This window comes from Tupaia chinensis, unplaced genomic scaffold (genome assembly GCF_000334495.1).
Source record: "Tupaia chinensis unplaced genomic scaffold, TupChi_1.0 Scaffold000101_1, whole genome shotgun sequence".
In the NCBI taxonomy this organism is placed as follows: domain Eukaryota; kingdom Metazoa; phylum Chordata; class Mammalia; order Scandentia; family Tupaiidae; genus Tupaia; species Tupaia belangeri.
In genome coordinates, this window is record NW_006159565.1 from 8,483,339 (window position 1) to 8,507,288 (window position 23,950).

At 37.7% G+C, this 23,950-nt stretch overlaps 1 protein-coding gene across 4 annotated transcripts in view; it reads left to right on the top strand.

Annotated features, from left to right (window-relative positions):
* The window catches only part of TASP1 (taspase 1), a 312,198-nt gene that overhangs the window by 199,345 nt on the left and 88,903 nt on the right, over positions 1-23,950 (top strand). For all 4 annotated transcript variants that reach the window (XR_003548591.1, XM_027770008.1, XM_006143657.3 and 1 more), the window contains one exon: positions 3,165-3,275. Coding sequence is in view for 3 of the 4 variants with exons in the window: in XM_027770008.1 (XP_027625809.1) it covers positions 3,165-3,275 (111 nt within the window). In the remaining variant the exon portion in view is untranslated. The remainder of the gene's footprint in view (positions 1-3,164; positions 3,276-23,950) is intronic.

Sequence of the window (23,950 nt, forward strand, 5' to 3'; positions counted from 1 at the left end):
TACTAAATAAGTATGTACTTTCCTAATTCTTTTAGAACTTGATATTTATCATTTTTCCTCTAGATTTGTGGTTAGGTCTTTGTTCTCTGTAGAATCCAAGTTCTACTAAGCTCTAAAACATTAGCATATTTTTACTTACACAAGTAAGGATAAGAAGAGAATGTAATGAAAGGCTTATTTCTAATATCTGTGAATAAAGAATGGGACTGTTTGCATCTGAATCATACTTCAGCTATATGGCTATACATTCTAAGTAACCTTGCAATTTTGTGGGTAAAATCAAAGAAGTCAAACTTTCTATGATTGGAACCTGTAAGAGAACATTATTTTGGTATCATGGTTGTTATGTAAAAGGTGACATATGTCAGAGAATATAAATAATAATTTTAAATGTTTTTTGGTAAAAATCAATCACTGGAAAACCTTGTATAACACGAGGGGAAAAAGTCTTCCTGATGCACAGTGTGAATTTTTTTCTTTTTTGGAGAGGTTTTTGCTATAGGGCGCGTGTGCTCGCCAGACAGACAGAGACAGACAGAAAGAGAGAAATCACCCCTTGGGGGGATGGCCACGCCGCAGTCCCTTCTCCTCCGTACTCCTCTCGGGATCTTGGGCACGCATGCACACGCACACGCACCCGGCGTGAGTTTTAAGCCACCGGGTCTGGGATGCAAACCGCGGTCGACTACATGAGAGTCCAGCGACATAGCCATTACACTAACTGCTGGTCCCCAGTGTGTATTTTTGATGTAATGTTAACTTCATGTGGTTTAGCTCTCTGATTTGAGTCATGTATATAACCTTCTGAACATTTAATATGCCAATTTCCTCATATTATTATTGTCCTAAAGTATAATATTTCACTCTTTAGCAACAAATATGTACATAAAGGGAATTAAAATTTATGGAGTTTTGTGTGCTTAGCACAACATAGTAAATGTCAAACATGGTTTATTTCTTTTAGTTTTATTGTATTTTTTCCTGATTATAAAAATAATGTTGTAAAAATCTGACAAAATAGGGATTGTCACAATCTTGGCCACAATATTTAATATTAAATTACATATCTAAATGTTCCTCTAAGTGTAGATATTCACAATGAGATATTTAGATCTTTAAGGATGTTTATATTTATATTTCACCAAAAAATACAGGGAAGATATTTCTAACTAAATATCAATTGTTTTTTTAAAAACTTTCACACTTTTATGAGCTGGTTGTAGTTTTGGCAATGAGTGTATATTATGTATGTATGCATAATATTTGGCACACACATGTCTGTGTATGTGATGTAATGATGGAGGGAGGCAGGAGAGTTGAGGAGAGATATATGTAAAGAAAAAAGTTCTGAAATGAAAGACACCAATGTGGTTTAACAAATTCAGATAATATTTCAAAGATTTGTTGTTGTGCCTAATGTCTATCACATCATACACTATCTAAACAGAGAACTGTACATTATACTAGTTGGTGTCGGTTTCAATTTCATGAACTTAAGAATTTGTGGCCACTATTTAAGAAAAAATACTTCATTTAACAATTTTAGTCGACATTGTTTTTTGATTACCAGGAACCTCCTCTCCCCACTTAATGTATGTCGCAAATGAATGATTTGGAGAAATATGACTTTGTCCCTGGTTTTGTTGGGGAATCTGAGTGGATCCTAGAAATGCATTTTCTCTTTCTTGATTGTCTTAGCCATAGAGTTGAGGAATATTTCTCTTTTAGTCTTATTAGATGTTTAGATCTTTTGATACCCTTTACCTGTTATGTAAGTTAATGGATTACTTGATTTTCTAATGGACTAACATAACATTTTTGACAGGAATTAATTTTTTTAAAGATACATTACTGATGAATCTCTCTTTTTAAAAAATTTTATTTATTCATTCATTTATTTTTTAACTTGACAAAGAGAGACACAGAAAGAGAGAGAGAGAAAGGGGAAGTGAGAAAGTAAGCCACCAGGTCTGAGACTCAAACCGTGGTCAGCCATGTGGGAGTGTCCAGCGCCTTAACCACCATGTCACCTGCTGGTCCCTGGCAGGAATTAATTTTAATAAGAAAATTTTTTAATGATTGAAACCCTATAAAAATCTTGTTCATCTACTTTTCTCATTTGTGTAAGGACAATGTCATTTTAATGAGAGAAATTGGTTTTATATATAAGAAGCATTTCAAATGAGTTTTTTTTAAAGTTGTGTGCATCCAATGCTTATCAAAGCAGCATTTAAAGATATTATATTTCTAAGAAAAAGGAAGACTCTTTTTTAAAAATATTTTCTTAGAACTCATCAACCTGTAAATTAAATTCTCCTTGTCTGTATTTTTTTTTTTCAGATAGTTTCTATTTTTAGTTGTAATGAGTTTATAGGCAGCATCCCTTTTCCTCACTCTGCCTCCCATTCCTACTGTTACTTTAGTGTGTCTCAGTGGTCCACATTCATCTCAAGTTTAAAAATCTACTTTTTCTCTTTTTCTTTAGAACTACAGAGTGGTTTTTTTTTTTTTTTTTTTTTTTTTTTCTTTTTTTTTATAAAACAAAAGGGGGTTTTTTTTTTTTTTTTTTTTTTTTTTTTTTTTTAACTATGTAAAGTTATGCAAGAAGCTGAAAAGGGTGCCATTTTGTTAGGTCCAATCTACAGCTATTGATACGTGATAGCACTGAAGTGAAAACTAGATGATGTGAGTATCAGGCCTCCCATAGCTGCCTAGATTTTTCTCCTATGCTCAGGCACGCAGGTTGCCAGAGGAAAAATGGCTGATGGCATAGGTATGCCTCACTGACTGGGAGACTAAGGCCAACTGAATGCAGACCAATGAAGACATTATAAAATAGAGAGTTTCATAGTCTTGCAGCAGTGAGAATGAGACAGAAGCTAAGGAATGTCTAGCTGGAGAGTCTGAATTCCGGCATTATATAAATTATTACCGTGAAAAGGGTTTTTCTTTTGAACTTCGATAGTCATGTGTTTCTTTAGTTTCTGCTGAATCTCATTACTATAATTACCAGGTTGCTCATAGAAGTCATTTCATCTCTCACTGAATTACTCTCCAAATAACTACTTCTTAAACGCTGCATAATGGGTATTGTAATGTCAGTGAGACAGCAGGGTGTTTAATACCTGTTTCCTCAACTGTTCTTGGTTTTCTTGCCCTTTCAGGATGTGGGGAGCATCTGGTGCGCACCATACTGGCTAGAGAGTGTTCACATGCTTTACAAGCTGAAGATGCTCACCAAGCTCTGTTGGAGACTATGCAAAACAAGTTTATCAGTAAGTATAACATTGAGAAAATTATATCCTTCTTAATTCAGATTGCTGCACTAGGCTGTGTAAGCACCATCAGTCAGGTACCCCATTGGTTATCTCTAGACCTAGCTCCAAGGCCTGGCATACAGTTAGACCCTCAGTTAATATTGGCCATGAAAAAAAATTCCTGCTACTCCAGCTTGAAATCTGACATATAACTAAGCTACTGACCAAGATGTGAGACATTGTCTAGAAGTAAAGAGACATATGAGGGTCTTCAAAGTTTTAGGAAAATGCATATTATGAAAAACTATGCAGGACTTCTTTTGGGGTACCAAAATAAACTTGTATTTAATTCCATTCTTATGTGAACATTTTTTTTTTTTTGAGAGGTTTTTCGCTATAGGGCACGTGCGCTTGCCAGACAGACAGAGAGAGACAGAGAGACAGAAAGCGAGAAATCACCCCCCAGGGGAGATGGCCACGCTGCAATCCCTTCTCCTCCATTCTCCTCTCGGGATCTTGGGCACGCACGCACACGTGCCCGGCATGAGTTTAAGCCACCGGGTCCGGGACTCTAACCGTGGTCAACTACGTGGGAGTCCAGCGACATAGCCATTATGCTAACTGCTGGTCCCTCTTATGTGAACTTTATGAAGTCTTCTCATATAGTAGAATAAAATTTTACTAAGAGAAAATTAAAAGGATAACTTTATGTGAAGGTTTTATAGTATAATTTGACTTTTTTTTTTCGAGAGATTTTCGCTATAGGGCGCGTGCGCTCGCCAGACAGACAGAGAGAGAGATAGAGACAGAAAGCAAGAAATCACCCCCCAGGGGGGATGGTCACGCCGCTATCCCTTCTCCATTCTCCTCTCGGGATCTTGGGCATGCACGCACACGCGCCTGGCGTGAGTTTTAAGCCACCAGGTCCGGGACACGAACCGCAGTCAACTATGTGGGAGTCCAGCGACATAGCCATTACACTAACTGCTGGCTCCCTTTTTTTTTTTTTTTTTAAGAAGTCCGTTTTTGTGTTCCTACATCTATAGCTGCTGTGTATAATTGTATAGGTTGAGGTAAAATCCTGCTGGGCACCATTTGCCACTTCATGTAACCTAGTGTGATGCTACATCTTCTGGAGGAAGAGATACCTTATTCTGATATGTAGAAAGGCTTTGTATACATTCGCAGTGACCCTATACATAGCTGTTATTTTTGGATTAAAACTGACTTAGTCTGGTTTCTTTATCATCTAACATTGAGCTTACTCTATACATTGGCTTATGAAGTTATATAAGAAATATAAAGCATAGTTAAATGTAAGTCAGAATAGTAAGTCAAGAAAACATAAATTAGTAAGAAAAGGTAGCACAGGGTTAAGGGTGGTGGTGGGGTGTCCTCTCTTAGAGAATTGGCAAGGGCATATCTGAAAAAAGTACAGGAAAAATCACTCCAAAGAAGACATTTGCACAAGGGGCTTTTAGAACTGATCTCAAAAGCCTCTGGGGTAAATGGGAAAAGAGGAGGAAGACAGGAGCATGGACACACACATAGCAGTGGCATTAGATAAAGTGAGAACTGAACACCCACATAATTCTCACCTAGAGGGAAGTATTGGGACCAGGTCAGGCAGGTAAGGTTGAGAAGGTCAGGTCATGGAAAGCCTTAATATTTTAGGGAACGAGCTCATATTCAAACTGATAGCATAGTGAAAGCTCTTATGTGTTCTCGAGTTGAAATATATGATGGTGGTTTTGGGGAGGATTTATAGAATTGATCCAAAGTTGCCTAAAACTATCTCTGTAGGAGAGAGACTAATATTAGGGGTTTGGATGGTCTAGGAGAAGAAATGGAGATTTGGAGGTGATTGGTAGAAAAAGTAGAAATGGATATTGAGGCTAGGCGGATATTGCACTGAGTCCAAATAGAAAATAGAAAACCATACAGTAGGTTATATAGGGGGAAGTTTAACATAAAGAATTATTAACTATGATAAAGAATAACTATAGGACATAAGGAAACTCTCAGTGTATCCTAGGGCTCGGAGAGTGGCCAAGGAAGGGCATACTTGGAAGGGTTTCAGACCTCATTGCAGAAGGCCTGATTTGGCCACCAGATAACTGAGAAGTATCATTTTGGCCAGGCTGAGACTGGTCTGGAATCACTGAGCAAACACTAGACCACCCCCTGTCCAGAGTGTAGATGGGGGTACTGATGAGCAGCAGCAAGTGGCTGAGTGTGCAACAGGAACCAGGGTCAGGACAGATGGCTTCTGACCATGCAGGCCACAGAGAGCTTGCAGACAAAATGACTGCTTGATGTAGGACCCATTGGGCAATGGGGACTTGTCCAAGGAGTTTTGGCTGTTGACTGTGGGCAGGCTGCCAAAAGCTCTGGTTTCCATGTCTAGAGGGTTGTGGAAAGGTTATTGCTAGGTCTGGGGTGCAAGGTTCAAGTTCTGAAAATCTGTATGCCAACACACACTTTATCATATATCCTCACACTCACCCTGCCAATCCAAGTCTCTCTTCCCCATTCTGTGGGAATTGCAACAATGGTGCACATTGTAGCTCTGTTAATGTTCTCTAGTTTCTGACTCCTTACCTTCATTATGCTAGTCCCCAGCATTAAGATCAGTATCTTTTTATATGGCATTTTGTATGTTTATCCCCTTTCCCTCTCTACTGGTGGCACCTAGATTGTAGGGAGCTTCTGCATATAATGGTATTATGGAAGGGACAGTCTGATTCATAGTCACCTTCTTCCTACTCTTGGCTCCTGTTGAGATGCAGCTTGACTCCCACATACCTGTGGAATATTGGTCTCTATTGTTGTTGAATTCACTGTTGTGCCCATGGTCTTGTGGCTTCTGACTTCTTCAGAACACACAATATCCACTGTTACTAAGAAGACAGGACCCATTCCCAGGTTCTAGCCCCCTCTCGTGCTGCTTGCTAATGGAGTCAAGCAGTCTAAAAACTCTGTGTTGCCAGGGCTCATTGCTGAGGTACTTCAGGCCACTTTTTCTACTTCTAGAACATCTTACTGACCTGAGTTTGACCTGAGAATTGGGAACCTCCCTATTAGGCTTTCTGTCTTTCTAGGCTTCATCTGAGAGGTGAAGGCCTCTCCTGCTTCAAATCTACCTAGGGCTTTTTGTTTGTTTGTTTGTTTCCTCTTTTTCCGTCACTACTACCAACTTAAGAAGAGAGATGGAGAGCCATACCAGTGTTCAGTTCTTTTCTTTTTAGTCTTCCCACAAACATCCTGGTTGTCAATCACACTCTCTGTCTTCAGGATACTGCTGAAGACATGGTTGGACAAGGTTTCCTCCAAGTGAGTAATTTGTCGGTATTCAGGTTTTTCCTACTTGTAACATATTTCATTCTAAAGCTGTCTCTACCCAGAATTTATGAAAGTCCACTTAGAAGCTCAAAAGACAAAACTAGGTAAGTATACACTAATGTAGTAAGTGGCAGCCCCATTATATGAAGGGATTTTATATAGATGACTTCTTATAGTTATTTGAATTGATGTTATGAAGACATAAGTAATAGTATCAACTATATATATGTTAATATTAACTACCTGATGGCAAGTGTGAGCTGAGGGATAAGTTATAAACAGAACTTTGATATCTACCTCTTGTGATTTTTCAGAAAAAAAGGTTGATTATATTTATGTTAGTATGTCCTCAAATATATAAGAATCAAACTCAGGTCTTATTGTTCATTGTTTTAACAATTGTCATTGTTGAATGCTGTTTTTAAGGGAAATCAAATTCTTGGCCTTAATAGCATACATGATTGCATGCTAAGAAGTTTTTCTTCTGTTCTTTGTTATACTCTCCCTTTTTATAAAAACTCTTTCAAATTGCTGGTAAATTTGGACTATAGTAGTTCTAGGATTCATTGCCTAATGCATATTGTACCTTGTCTTAAAAATTACAAATTCTTGGAAAGGAGCAAGGAACTTCAGAGCTCACCTAATTGACCCTGCTCATTTAATAGTTGAGGAAACTTAATTTGCAAGAGTTTAGTGACTTGCCTGAAGTTATCTTGTTAACCAGTGGGTGTTTATTCTGCAAGAACACATTACTTTAAAAAACAAAAGTAAAATGAGTGTGCACTACAGAAGAATAATGTTGGGAGTTAGGGCAGCTTGCATCCACTGTCAATTCTGTATTCGACTCATTGGATGTAGCAGGTTACTGAAGCAATTTTTGTTTTGATTTGTTTTGTTTTTAAAAAGTGGGAGCATTATGTAAGAGTCAGTTTCTAAATTCCTTCACCATGCTAAGTTCTATGAATTCTCTCTTGGATTCAGTCCATACATCTGAAATTCTTTTTAATCAGATTATTTGGAAATGGTATTGGAAAATGAAAAATTTCAGGAGCCACTTGGGAAGCACAGATGACATTTACAAAGTAGCTGGGATGAAATAAATTGGATTTACTAGGGGCCTGCAGTAGCAATGAGGAGGTTGGGTTCTTTTCTATTTTAGTGCACTGGTTGTATAACTAGTTACCCGTTTTAGGACAGCTCTCTTTGTTCTTAATTTCCTTGTATGTAAAATGATGGGGCATATCTGGATGGTCTCTAAAATTCCTTTGTGCTCTAAAATTCTATTTCATCTTGGTTTAGCTCACAGGCCAATCTAAGCTACTTATATAAAGAGAATATAGTAGGAGTTGGCAAATGGCGTGGTAGTTAAGGTGTTGGACTCCCACATGGAGGAAAACGGTTTGAGTCCCGGACGTGGCAGCTTGCTTTCTCACTTTCTCTCTATATCTTCCTGTCTCTCTCTAGTCAAATTGAAAATAATAATAATAATAATAAATAAAATAAAATAAATAATTACAAATTTTAAAAAAGTATAGTAAATAAAATTAGTAATTAATTGAAAGTATAGTTGAAAATGTTAATGGTGGGTCTAAAGTTTCTATATACACTGATTTGATTGAAATACTTTTCAGTCAGTGATTGAGGTAAGCTAGTAACTATTGTCTTTGTTTCATAGAAACCATGATATTCTTCCCTTTGTGCTTCCTTTGCTTTTTTTTTAATCAGAGAATTTGTATAATCTGTCTAGAGATTTTCATTGTGATGCATGCATAGAAAAATTTTGTAATAGTTGAGTCAAATACTACCTTTCTGTTCATTCTGAGTCTAATTTCTTTGCTAGAAAGAATCACTGCTAATAATTTAATGTGTTTTTACATCCTTTCTATCTACCTATTTATCTATATCTGTCTGTATATCTACAATCTTTGTGTATCATCATTTTAAACAATTATATAAAAGATTGCTAATACATTATTTCACAGCATACTTTTTATTTAATATGTCTTGATCCTCTTAATACCTCAGTATGTCATGATGCATTTTTCCATAGAAAAACATAGAAAAATACGTCATGACTTTTCTGACAACCCAGTAGGTTATAATGTATTCATTCCTCTACCAAAAGAAATATTAGTTGTTTATAATTTTAGGGCATACACGCATGTGCTCCTGGTGTGATTTTCAAGCTGCTGAGTCCAGGACTCAAACCAGGATCAGCCATCTGGGAGTACAGTACCTTAACAACCATGCTACCTGCTAGGTCTCTGAGTGAATTTGTTTTATTTGTGGTAGTCCTAGGTGTATGAAGCTCTCAGGGACTTGGCAGAGAAGTCGATGAAAATGTTTTTTGAAGGAAGGAATTTATTATTATCTCTCTTTCTTCAGCAGGGCATAGACTCTATGAGAGCAGAGATTTTGACTTATTTTTCATTTATTGCTATGTCCATAGTAGCTAGACTGATACCCAACAAATAGAAATATTTGTGGAATGAATGTATGAGTATAGAACTGAAGGCAAAAACCTCCAAGGATGTCTACCTTCAAGGGCGATAGAGAAACAGTATCCTGTAAAGAGGACAGGACAGGAAGGAGAGGGAGATTAGATGAGAGAGGACACTGGGATTTGGAAGCCAGGGGTAGAAAAGGGTATGAATCAGCGTTTTAGTTTGTATAGTGACAGGGTGAGGAAAGAACTATACTGTAGAGAAAAAAAGATCAGAAACGATGTAGCTGCACCACTGTCATTGTTGATAAATTAAATGGTTTAGGTGGATGGCTGACACCACAACTTTGCTATAAAACTATGTGTGACTATTATATAAACTTACTGAAAAATAATAATTTACCTTTTCTCTCTCTTTTTTGGGGGGGCAGAAGTTTTTGCCTTAGGGCATGTATGCTCTGGAGAAACAGAGACAATGAGAAGGAAAGTGAGAAATCACCCCCCCACACACCCCCAGAGGGATTGCCATGCCACAATCCTTTCTCTTTTATGCTCCTCTAAGGATCTTGGGCATGTACACACATGCGCATGAGTTTCAAGCCACCGGGTCCAGGATTTGAACCATGGTCTGAAATGTGGGAGTCCAGCGACTTCAGTGCAACACCATCTGCTGGCCCTGATCTTTTATTTTCTTTAACTGGAATATGTATCCTGGAGGGTCACAGAGTTTCATAATAAATCATGTTTTTCTTCTCTCAGAGATAAATAAGTAGAATTCCAGAATATTTTGAAGTGTATAGGAGATTTATAAATCAAAATGCATTCAAGTGAGTGGTGGAATGGAGACAAAAGGAAGACAAAAATATAGCATATTTCTCCAAGAATAATAGCTATTTTAGAAATGATTATGGTTTTTCATGGTCCTTCAAGGTTTCTTGATTAGGAAGCTTATGGCACAATTTACTTTCCCCTTTCTGGAGTTTTACTTTTTTTTTTTTTTGGGAGAGATTTTTGCTATAGGGTGTGTGCGCTCGCCAGACAGACAGAGAGAGACATAGAGACAGAAAGCGAGAAATCATCCCCCAGGGGGGATGGTCACGCCGCAATCCCTTCTCCTCCATTCTCCTCTCGGGATCTTGGGCACGCACGCACACGCGCCCAGCGTGAGTTTTAAGCCACCGGGTCCAGGACGCGAACCACGATCGACTATGTGGGAGTCCAGCGACATAGCCATTACGTTAACTGCTGGTTCCCCCCCTTTCTGGAGTTTTGACATAGTGAGCTCTGAACTATCTCTTAGAGTGACCTCCTTTTTATTTCAATAGGGGATGAGAAATATTTAAAACAAGATGTATAAAGCTTGTTTGGAATTACCAAGAGGTTAAAGAATAACAAATGTGCTTAGATAGATGATACTCAGTGGAATTATTGAAAAGATAATAATATGAGACTTTAAACATCATCCTTTATAGAGACTCTATAAAGTGGATCATTAAAATTCACTTTTAGGCCCAGCTGATATGGTGCATGCTGCAGAGATGCTGTACTTTGCAGGCTGTCACCACATGGAAGGCCCGAGTTCAATTTCTGGTCCACCCTAAAGGCTGGACGGTGGCCTCCTCCTGTATCCCAGCAACTTGTAAGGCCATGGCAGGAAGATCATTGTAGAGAGACTCTGTCTTTAAAAATAAGTAAAATCTCCTAGAAAACTGACATTTGAAAAAAAAAGTAGTTTATTTGCTTGATAACAAAGTGATTAACATCTGACTTTGATTTTTTTCCAATGCACATTGAGTGTAAGAAAAAGTAACATCACAGCTTTCAAGGTACCAAAAATTACCTTCTTTGACTTGGGCATTTGTATTTGGAGATAACACTCGGTCAGCCTATTCTGGTCAATTCAGTTGTTTTTCTCTTCTTTCTCTCCTCTTAACAAATAAGAAAGAGAGAAAAATTGTTATTGTATTAATTGTGAAGAATTGATCAGCAGCAGACTAACAAGATGGAGTTATCAAGCTCAGTGGAAAGGGAGAGCCAACAGTGGAAGACTAACTTCGTATGGATTTGTGCTGTTGAAATGGAAGTTGTTTTTTTTTTCTCTGTGGCTGGGATTTCCTGTTTACATAAGAGCTCTAACTTTCTAGAACCTGGAAATTCCATACAGTTTGGACACTTGGGACTATTTATTTATTTATTTTTTGCTTTAGGGTGCATGCACTTGCTGGAGAGAGACAGAGACAGTGAGAGGGAAAGTGAGAAATCACCCTCCAAGGGGGTATAGCCAAACCATGATCCCTTCTCCTCCATTCTTCTCCTGGGATCTTGGATACACATGCACACATGCCTAGTATGAGTTTTAAGCCACCAGGTCTGGGACTTGAACTGTGGTCTGCCATCTGGAATCCAGTGATATAATTGCTACATCATCAGCTGGCCTAACTTGGGGCTTTTTAAATAGAGGATGATTGTATCAATAGCAGATGTATTCACTCTCACACAGGCATTTGGAAACCAAGCCATTTTAAATAGCTACCAAATTTTGATAACTAGAAATTGATATCATTTGGTTGAAAAGCAAATAATAAGCATAGTACTAACAAAGGCAAAATTAAACAATAAACAATCCCCTTCCCCCCAAAAATCAAAAACAAAACCCAAATTCTATAAAGAACTCTCCTATTACCTTCAAAAGATCCATAGTTCTGTTGCTGGTCTATTTGATTTCAAAGGTGGCCAACTTTGGGGACTTTGGACTTGACTGTAAGGGCTGGCACCATCACACAATTCGGAGCTGCTGAACTACTCACAATAGTACCATCTTATGAGTTGTATGTTGAAAGATGTTTATGAAATATTAGGATGTAATTAAAACCACACAAGGAATTTGTTCCATCTCATGCAGAAAAACAAAAATAAAGATTTTTGTTTCCATATTAACAATCTTTTTTTTCCTCCTAAGGGTACTGATTAGGTGATCAAAAAGCTTTTTTGTCTGTTCCTTCAGTTTGTGAGCATGTGGAAAAAACCACTAATATTAGTCACAGTCAAGTCAAAGCACGTAATTATAATGTTGCAAGAAGGAAAAGAAAATTAAATCATATGAAGCTGAAGGCTGAGTTGTTCAGTATATCAACTGATTCATTTGAATAGGGCCTAAACTGTTGTTAATGGATTGGGTGAATAAATCGATCTATAATTATTATTGTGTTTATAATAGAATTTAGAATTAGTTTTTTATGATTGTGAAATTGCTTCCCCTGATTTTAATCTCATTTTTAAAAGCCATTAGATATTTGAGAATAATTATGATATTTTGTAGTCCACTGCGGTTCAAGTCCCGGACTTGGTGGCTTAAATTCATGCCAGGTGAATGTGTGTACGTGCCCGCCCAAGATCCCAAGAGGAGAATGGAGGAGAAGGGATTGTGGCGTGGCCATCCCCCTGGGGGGTGATTTCTTACTTTCTGTCTCTTTGTCTTTCTGGCAAGTGCACGCACCCTATAGCTAAAACCTCTCCCAAAAAAATTGGAAAATTGTGAATTTGATTGCTGTTAAGTTTGTGTTTAGGGTACCTTTTTTAAAATAAGACTACAAATAACCTTGGTTGTCTTATTTCTCTTCTTTCCTGTAAAAATATAATGTTCTGAACAGCTTCCTCTTACGATCTATAGTATTAGATATAAAATACGAAACAAGTGACTTTTTTTCCGAGTTTTTTGTCATGCGGCATGTGTGCTTTCTGGTGAAATAAAGTGAGAGGGAAAGTGAAAAATCGTCTGCCAAAGGAGATGGTCATGCCACAATCCCTTTTCCTTTTCTGGAATTTGGGCACTCAAGCACCCATGCCCAGCATAATTTTCTAACTGTTAGAGCCAGAACTCAAACCGCTGTTGGCCATATGGGAGTCCAGACCCTTAACCACCACACCAATTGCTGGTCCCAAGAAATTACTATTTTATAAATATCAAAACTTGTATCTGAAGAACCCAATCCAAATATCAATTGACTGACAATAAAAATGCCAAAGGAAAAAATTGGGTTGAATGACCTTTTAAAAAAATATTTATTTATTTATTTAATTCCATTTGTTATTATTGTTTTAATTTGAACAGAGAGAGACAGAGAGAACAAAAGGGAAAGTGAGGAATCACGCTGCCAGGTCTGGAACTTGAACCTAGCACACACAGAGAGAGAGAGAGAGAGAGAGAGAGAGAGAAAGAGAGAGAGAAAGAAAGTAAGAAAGCAAGCTGCCAGAACCAGGACTTGAACCATGGTCAACCACGTGGGAGTATCCAGTGCCTTAACCACCACTCCACCTGCTGGTATCCAGATTGAATGATTTTTAAAAGAATGTCAAAGAATGTCACTTTAAACAAAAACATTTGGGAAAAATTAGGCTTTTTAAAAAAATGATATTTTAACACAAAAAAATTTGAATTACTATTAATAATTTTAAGCATGAGATTATTGTAGATTAAGTAGATGAATGTCATTGTTTCTAAGAAATGTCTTCTATAGGATTTAGGATGAAGGTTGATAATGCTTGAAACTTACTTTCAAATGACTCACAATAAAAAGTGTGTGTGTATATCTCTATATATGAGAAAACACATATGTAGCAAAATGTTATTTTGAGAATCTTGGTAAAGAGTATAAAAGTCATCATTGCGTTTCTATTTCAGTTTCTCTGATCATTTGAAACTTTAAACAGAAAAGTTGAGGGAAAATTGACTTTAAAAAGTAGTATTAATGAGTCTTGAAGCTTTGTTTTAACTTTTTTCTTTTTTGAAGTAATTCTTGTGGCTTAAAAATGCACAACGGATTCTCTTTTCCCTACCTACCTCATTAAGGTAACTTTTGATCAAATGAGCTTAGGTGTATGAAAGTTGAGAATGTTCTTTGCACATGTGAGCTGTCAATGCTGTTCTTTGTGGGATAGCTATGTCCACATTAGAGCAGTATGACGTCCTGACTTCAGTTTCTAATAATGACTAAGGAATTAGATTTTTTTTAAAGAAAACTCATGACTTGATTTCTGTAGAGTTATCAAAAATAGTGTGTATCGATTCTTTGTATCCTTGCTGTCATTGTTGCCAAAATAAAAGTGCAGAGGTCTTTATAACTGCACAAGATAAGGTTTCCCAAGTTTTTATGTGTTTTTGTTAGTTATTTTATTCATACTTTTTCTTATATTAGCCTGAAAAATGTTTCAGTACGGATTTTTATGTCATTCATACTTTACCACACATTTTTAAAATGCAGGTGTCTGACAAAAACAAAACAAAACAAAACAAAAAACAAACCACAGTATCACTACATACACTAATTAGTTTTTTTAAATTAACCTTTTTATTTTGATATAATTGTGGATTCATGTGCATTGTAAGAAATAATTCAGAGAAATTCATGTACCAACTTTCTCCAGTGTTAACAGCTTATAAAACTATAACATAATGTCTCAAGGATGTTTACATTGATACAGTCTACCAGTCTTATTCAACTTTGTCCAGTTGTACAGGTGTGTACATATTTATGCAGCTTTATCCCATGCGTAGTTTTAGGTATCTACCATAGTCAAGATACAGAACATCTTCCTTATCACATGGATCCCTCAGCTTGCCGCTTTATTACCATGTTCACCTCATTCTCACTCACCCTGACTTTAACCTTCAGCAACAAAAACTTCTCTATTTTTATAATTTTGTCATTTAAAATGTGTTACGTAAGTAGAATGAGACAGTATGGAACCTTTACGCATTATCTCTCTTTCTTTCTCTTTTCATAGCCAGAGGACGCATGTGCTCCCCAGAGAGAAACAGAGAGAAAGGGAGGGAGAGGGCACCCCTCCAATGAGGTGTGGGAAACACACCATAATCCCTTTTCCATTTCTTGATCATTCCAGGATTTGGGGCATGTACACTCATGTGGCTAGTGTGTTTCTCAAGCTTCTGGGGCCAGGATTTGAACTACTATTGATCATGTGGGATCAGCACCCTTAGCTACTAGGCTATGGGACTGGCCCTGAGATTGTCTCTTTAAACTCAGCAGAATTCCTTTGCAATTCATCTAAGTTATTGTATGTATCAATCAGTTTTGGTTGTTCCACAGTATGTACTGTATTTGTTGAACCATTTACTCACTGAAGGACATCTTGATTATTTCCAGTTTTTGGTTTTTATAAATAAAGTTACTATGAGCACTAGTGTGTACAGGTCTTTGGTTCACACAGTTTTTCATTTCTCTAGGATAAATGCCCCAAAGTGCATTTTCTGGGTCTTCAGTTATTTGGATATTTAGTTTTATAAGAACTTGTCAGACTTACCCCCTGAGTGTCTATAACATATATCCTTAGTAGCAAAGTATGCATGATCTAGTTTCTCCTTATTTCTGCTAGTATTTTTATTGTCAGTATTTTTTTATTTTGGTCATTTTTTTTTAAGGAGGATTTTTTTTTTTTTAATTCAGAGGTATAACTGGATAAGTACATTTCTTTAAAGCCTTTCTTGTAAAATACTTTTTAAAAATATGACAAACTTCTTGGCAAATAGCAGGCACATACTTCAACTATGATGACCTAATTTTTGGTGAATAATGTACATGATTAGGCAGAAACAGGCAAACCTACACTGGTAGATTAACTGTCAAATATTCAGTCAAAATGCCATTTGTGGCATTCACAACTTCATGATCCATTACTGTTCCCACCCCGTCTTCTACCATCTTGCCAACTTCCTGACTTTGACTCCTCTGTTGAGGTGGTCATTTTATTTATTTATATTTTATTTTGTATTGCCAAAGTATATGTGCGCGCGTGTGTGTGTGTGTGTGTGTGTCTGTATGAAAGAGAGAAAGCATGAGTGTACACATACCGCAATAGGCATGGTCATAGAACAATCCTTTTTTTCCATTTTTCTGTCATGTCAGGATTCTGAGCACCCTTGCATACATGCTTCTTGTGTTTCTTAAGCTACTGGGGCCAGTATTTGAACTGCAGTTGGCCATGTGGGATCCTGATGCCTTAATGGCTGTGTTACAGAGCCTGCCCTATTTTAACCTTATGAATGTGTAGTGACATTGTGTTTTGTTCAGTAACTTTACCATCTTGACCATGTTTAAGTATGTAGTCCAGTAGTATAATGTACATGCACATTGTTGTGCAACCAATCTCCATCCTTTTTTCATGTTGCAAGACTGAAACTCTGTTCCCATTAAACACTTCCTCTTTATTGCCTCTCTGCAGCCCCTGGTAGCTGCTGTTCTACTTTCTGTCTTTGTGAATTTGTATACTTTAGGTACCTCTTATAAGTAGAATCACAGTGATTTTTTTTTTTTTTTGGTAACTGGCTTATTTAACTTAATGTCCTCTGGGTTTATCCATGTTGTAGCTTGAATCCTAATATTCTTTCATTTTATATCTAAATAATAATGTATGTGTATAGCACGTTTTGTTTATCCATCATCTGGCAATGGAACCTTGGGTAGTTACCACCTTTTATAGTATTAGTTTAACAGGACTGGCATAAAAAAGTTCTACAGACAGAGTGGCTTAAACAGTGGAGTTCTGGAGGCTAGAAGTTTAAGATCAAGGTGTTGACAGGGTTAGTTTCTTCTTTGGTCCCCCTCCTTGGCTTATAATTGACCTCTTTCTCCCTGTATCTTTACCTGGACATTCTTCTGTGTGTTTCTGTGTCCAGATTTCCTCTTCTGGTAAGGACACTGGCTGTGGTGGATTGGGGCCCACTCCAGTGCTCTCATTTAACTTTTACCACCTGTTTAAAGGCCCTATCTCTAAATACAGTCATATTCTAAATTACTGGGGCTTAGGTCTCAAATATGAATTTGTGAAGAAGTGGGAACACAATTTAGCTTATAATACACCTCTGACTATTGTGATAATAATCAGCACAGGTAGACAAATATCTCTTTGAGACTCTGCTTTTTGTTCTTTTGGGTATGTAGCCAGAAGTAGAAGTGCTATGTCACATGGTAATTCTACTTCAGTTTTTTTGAGCAACTCCCATACTGTTTCCATAGCATTATACCATTTCACATTCCCACTGACACTGCACGGGCCTTCCCATTTCTTTACATCCCCATCAATACTTGTTAGTATATTTTCTGGGTGTTTTTTGTTGTTGTCATTTGTTTTGATAGAGGTTATCCTCATGGGTGTGAGGTAGTATTTCATCGTGGTTTTGTTTTATATTTTCCTGTTGAGTAGGGAGCATTTTTGTTCATGTGCTTGCTGGCCACTTCTACATTTTCTTCAGAGAAATATGTATTCAGATTCTTTGCCCATTTTTAAATTTTTTAAATTTTTAATTTTTTCGAGAGATTTTTGCTATAGGGCACGTGCACTCACCAGAAAAACGGAGAGAGGCAGAGAGATAGAAAGCGAGAGATCACCCCCCAGGGGGGATAGCCACACTGCAATTCCTTTTCCTCCATTCTCCTCTCGGGATCTTGGGCACGCACACGTCCCCGGCGTGAGTTTAAGTCACCAGGTCTGGGACTCAAACTGTGGTCGACTACATGGGAGTCCAGTGACATAGCGTTTACGCCAACTGCTGGTCCCCCTTTGCCCAATTTTTTATTGGATTTTTTGGTTGGTTTGTTCTTTATATTAAACTTTTTAAGTATATTCTAGGTATTAGCCCCTTATCATATCTATAATTTGTAACCATTCTTTCTCATTCCATAGATTATATCCTTTGATATGCAGAAGTTTTAAATTTTGATGTATTTCAATTTGTCTATTCTTTTTTTTTTTTTTTTGTGGGGAGGTTTTTGCTATAGGGGACGTGCACTCCCCCGATAAAGAGAGAGACAGAAAACGAGAAATCATCACCTAGGGGGGATGGCCACGTCGCAATCCATTTTACTCTTTTCTCCTCTCTTCTTCTCTCAGGATCGTGGGCACACACACACACACACGCCCAGCATGAGTTTAAGCCACCAGGTCCAGAACTTGAACCGCTGTTGACTATATGGGAGTCCAGTGACATAGCCATTAGGCTAACTGCTGGTCCCTCAATTTGTCTATTCTTACTGCTGTTGCCTGTGCTTTTGGTGTCATATCCAAGAAATCATTGTCAAATCTGATGTCATGAAGCTTCTCTCTCTTTTTCTTTTCTCTTTTTTTAAAAAAATTTGTCAGAGACTATATACTCTCACCAGAGAGAGACAGAGAGAGGGGGAGAAAAAAGACATCCCCCTGCTCCCTCTATCATCCCCCCGGAATGTGACCACACTGAAATCCTTTCTCCTCCTTTTCTTCATCCTGTCAAGATTTGGGCAAGCATGCACATGCACCTGGCATGTTTTTCAAGCCACTGGGCCTTGAATTCTATCTGTGCATCAGCTATGTGAGATCCAGCTCCCTCCAGTCCCTCAGACATGGGGCTCCTCCTCCTAATCTTCACTTCTAACAATTTTATAGTTTTAGCTTTGATCCATTTTGAGTTGAGTTTTGTACATGTTGTAGAGTGAGATGCCAACTTAATTCTTGTGCATGGGGACATTCCGTTTTCTTTGTGCCATTTGTTGAAAAAAATTGAATAGTTTTGACATTCTTTTTGTAATCATTTAACCATATATGCAGGGTTTGCTTTTAGGCATTTGATTTTTATCCTAATGGTTATTTGTTTTTATGCCAGTACCACACTCTTTTGACTACTATACTGTAGCAGTTGAGTTTTGAAATAATAAAGTGTGGAACCTCTAACTATTCTTTTTTAAGATTTGGGGTTTATTGCGATTCCATATAAATTTAAGGTTGGTTTTTCAGTCTTTGCAAACAATGTCATCTGGATTTTTTTTTTTTTTGAAGAGGTTTTTGCTATAGGGCGCATGCGCTTGCCCGACAGACAGAGAGAGACAGAGAGATAGAAAGCGAGGAATCACCCCCCAGGGGGGATGGCCACGCCGCAATCCCTTCTCCTCCATTCTCCTCTCAGGATCTTGGGCACACATGCACACGTGCCCGGCGTGAGTTTTAAGCCACCGGGTCCAGGACTCAAACCACAGCTGATTACATGGGAGTCCAGCGACATAGCCATTACGCCAACTGCTGGTCCCTATCATCTGGAATTTGATAGGGATTTCATCAAATCTGTTTTAGGTAGTATTGAAAGCTTAACAATATTAAGTCTTCCAATTCCATGAACACAGAACAGCTTACTATTTATTTTTGTCCTCTAAGTTTTTTTGGCAATGTATTGTAGTTTTCAGTGTGTAAGTCTTGCCTATTTGGCTAAGATGATTCCTAAGTATTTTCTTTTTTTTCCTTCTAAGCATTTTCTTATTTTTGATTCTGTTGTAAATGAAAATTTCTCCTTAATTCCCATTTCAGATTGTTTATTGCTAGTATACAGAAAGTGCTATGATTTGAATATAGCTTATCCTCATTGAAACACATATTGAAGCTTTGTCTCAGTGCAAATGGCTGGGCAGTAGAACCTCTTAGAGCTGGGGTCTAGAGGCAGGCATTTGGATCTTGCGGGATTTACTCTCATGGAGGACTGATACTAGTCTCATGGTAGTGAGTTCTTACTCTTAGGAGAATGAATTAGTTCTCATAAGAGTCAGCTATTACAAAGTAAGGCTACCCACATGTTTGCCCTTTTTTGAACATTCCTTTGTTTCTCCACCATGTTTTGACACAGCTGTGCCCTACCAAAAGCCAGCCAAATGCTGGCACTGTGCTTTTGGACTTCCCTCTAAAACCCCTTTTCTTTATGAATTACCCAGTCTCAGGTATTCTGTTGTAACAAAGCAAAACAGGTTAAACCAGAAATCTAGTTCAAAATTCAAGAACAGGCATCCCTAACTCAACACCTCTCATGATGCTTAGAGGATCTTCAAACCAGCAACAGTGCTAGTGATGCTGTTGGGTGGGGGGTCTGGAACATGGCATGAATGTGGGGAGAGCAGCTGTCTCCTTTTCACTATGCTTAGGAAAATAGGGATCATGCCATTTGAACTACCATCAGAATTAATGTCCATATCTTACAGTTTTCTTTAGCAAACACTGTAGAAGTGTGCTGTCCTATATAGTAGTCATTAGCCACAGGTGCCCATTTAAACTCAATAAAATGAAATAAAATGTAAAATTCAGTTCCTTAGTTGTATTCATCAGATTTCAAGTGCTTACTAGTTGTATGCAGCTAGTTTATAATTAAAAAGACAGTGCAGAATAAGAACATTTTCATAATCACAGTTTTGTTGAACAGTGCCAATCCAGAGTTTCTCATATATATATATATATATATATATATATATATATATAAATTTTTTGTTTAGTTTTCATGAAGGTCCTTAGTAATTTTCCTTTGGATGAGGCTCTCATGCATGCACAGACACAGAAACACACACACACTCACACACATTCAAATTCAGTTTTTGCTTTTTAAATTTATGACTTAGGTCTAATTTGAATCTACTATGCTCTTATACTGTAGGCTGTGGTGACACTATAGGACAATTGACTTTCTAGTAAGAAAACTTTGAATAAAAGTATCATATCTTCAGGACTTCAATCTGAGTTATAGCAGAACTATTTACTATATTGACAAAGCTGAGAGGACAGAACTGGTTTTTGGGTCCTGAGACATTAATTAAAATGGTTGCAGAGGTCAGTAAACAAATGAAGATTTAAATTTAAGGAGAAATGTACAAAAAATAAATGTGTGCAGTATTCAAATGTTCATTCTTTTTGTAGGATAATCACATGAATATAAATATTTGCTTCATTAGGTTGGTTTTTATTTTTGAAATCATGAAAAGCTCTGGACATTTTCACTTTTCTTAGTAGAACCCAGTGTAAAACACATCACATTAACTTACAAGAAAATAGTCTTGAAAAGGCAAAGCAAACAGAACTGTCAGAAATCAGACTTTATCACCTGGTCATGTCACTTTTTACAGCCTATGAAGCATTTGTGGTATACATCGTGGGTTGCCTCGTTTATTAGTCATTCCCAATCTCTTTTACTCTTGCAGGCTTGTATGACATAGACCCTTCCAAAATAAACATTCATGTTTTAAGGGTCTCTTGCAGCTAGGAATGGCCATACGATGTGGATCAGGCCAATGAACCATAAGAAAGAGTCAGCTTGAGAGTTTCTGGAACAATCTTTTGTTTGCTGTTAAAAAGGGCTAGATATGGTGGCATCACTCCTTCTGTCTTTCTCTGACTTAAATATGGATGTGATGGTTAGAGTAGCAGCCATATTGTAGGTATGAGGAGATCGATAGCAGATTCACAGGAATCATGGCTTTGACACTAAACCTACTGCTACAAATGCAAAAGCTGCTTTCCTTGGACTACTTCTTTAGTGGGAGAAATGGCATGAATGTGGGGGATTTGTTTAAATCTCAGTAGGTCTGGTTTTCTGTTAGTTGTTGTTAAATATACTCCAAAATTCCTTAAATATTCTCAGTGACTATTTCTAAGTAGAGGAAGGGCATGTTAAAAATCTGGCCACTTATTTATTTTTAAGTATGTTTTGCATGTGTTTATATGTATATACTCAATTATATTACATATATATATACACACACACACACACATATATATATATATACTCTTATATACTCTATATATATCTCACATATACATACACACATACATATATATTTAAGTACAGAAATGGCAGAGGGGGTCCTGGAGAAGGAAGGCATAAATATATTAATACCTGGACAGGCTGTTGTTTGTATATCTTATTTGTCACTTCATCCTCCCATCTTCTCTCTGTTTTTGATAGATAGAACCAAGAGTTTGCTTATATATCACATGGCCATGTGCTTCCTGGTCCCTGTCCACTCCAATTTGTGGAGGAGCACAGTGAGATGATTACATTCCAGCCATTACCTTGTGTTAGCACAGTTGTTGTATTAGACTATTAAATTTAGAGGTGATTATTCTGGTTGCCAACACCATCAACCTCTTTTCTTAGTTCTTAGAGATCAGTGTACCTCAGTATGTCCTGGTATTGTGGTGGCCCTTCCATAAGGTAGGTTCATGCCACATTGTACTCTCAGTCTATTGTTTACTTGGGACAAAGTTAATATATTACATGGTACAAGCTTCAAAACAGAAAGATAAATAGGAAAAAATCTCTCATACACTACCTGTCACCTAATAAACTCCTCTTTATAAAGACACCTAGTGGAATTAGTTTCTTTGTATCCATCCACAGATATCATATGCATTAATGTGTGTGTAGTGTGTGCGTGCTTTTCTTGCTCTTTGCTATATCTTGGCAATACTACCTAAATTATTATGTAGTGTTTCTTTTTTCATCTTAACATTTATGTAGTATTCTATTATATGCTTGTTCCATTGTTTATTTATCCAGCTCCTTTTAATAAACATTTAAGTTGTTTTGATATTTTTCTATTATAAACTGATGCCACAGTAAATGACCATATATGTCAATCCACCCAAGGTATTTAAAGTTTGAAAACAATGTGTATATAGTTTTTTTTTTTGGAGAGGTTTTTGCTATAGGGCACGTGTGCTCGCCAGACAGAGACAGAGAGACAGAAAGTGAGAAATCACCCCCTGGGGAGATGGCCACACCACAATCCTCTTTCCTCCCCTCTCCTCCGTTCTTCTCTCGGGATCTTGGGCACGCACGCACACGCGCCCGACGTGAGTTTTAAGCCACCGGGTCCGGGACGCAAACCGCGGTCAACTACATGCGAGTCCAGTGACATAGCCGTTACACTAACTGCTGGTCCCAACAATGTGTATATGATTTTAAAAATTTATCTATTTACTTATTTTAGATTTTGCCAAAGGGCATGTAAACTTGCCAGGGAGAGAGAGAGAGAGAGGAAAAGTGAGAAAATACCTCCTGAGGGAATGGCTACATTATAGTCCATTCTTGTTGGTCCTCTCAAGATTTTGGGTATACACACACACACACACACACACACACACACACACACACGTGCCTGGCATATTTTTCAAGGCATTGGGTCCGAAACTCTGACTGCAGAATGGGCCATGTGGTGTCTACCACCTTAACTACCACGCCACCTGCTGGCCCTATTTTGTTTTTTAAAGATCAGTACAGTGAGGTGGTATAACTAGAATGGGGATGTGGATATAATAAGGCAGGTCATCTTTGAACTGCACTTTACAGATTTCTTGACAGTCCCAGGAAGGTGGTGCATAGATTACTGTCTTTATTGTCTAAGATGTTTAAGGCCTGAGACATTTATTGTGCTTATCACAGTTATAAACATTCAAAATATCTAATTATTGATTTTTTTTTTCAGAGGCTTTTCGCTATAGGGCGCGTGCGCTCACCAGCCAGACAGAGAGATATAGAGACAGAAAGCGAGAAATCACCCCCCAGGGGGGATGGCCACGCCGCAATCCCTTCTCCTCCATTCTCCTCTCGGGATCTTGGGCACGCACGCACACGCGCCCGGCGTGAGTTTTAAGCCACCAGGTCCAGGACACGAACCGCGGTCGACTACGTAGGAGTCCAGCGACATAGCCATTACGCTAACTGCTGGTTCCCATAATTATTGATATTTTATAGAAGTTTATTTAGTTCATAGTTTTGGAGATTCCAAGGTCAAGGGGCAACATCTGGTGAGGGTGTTATTGTTGGTGGGGACTCTACAGAGTCTACAGGTGGCATAGAGGGAAGGAGCAGAGCATGTTGTTTCTCTTTGTCTGTCTTTGTAGAGCCACCAAGATTCAATTCTAATCATTTCCCAAAGGCTTCACCACTTAATGCCATAAATGAGTTAAGTCTTCACCCTGAATACCTGCACAGTACAACCTGTTTTCAACAAATGAATTTTCAAGGATCACATTTCAAACTACAGCAGGTGGGAAATATTCTTTTCTTTTTTTTTTTTTTTTTTGCCATAGGGGCGGTGTTCTTCAA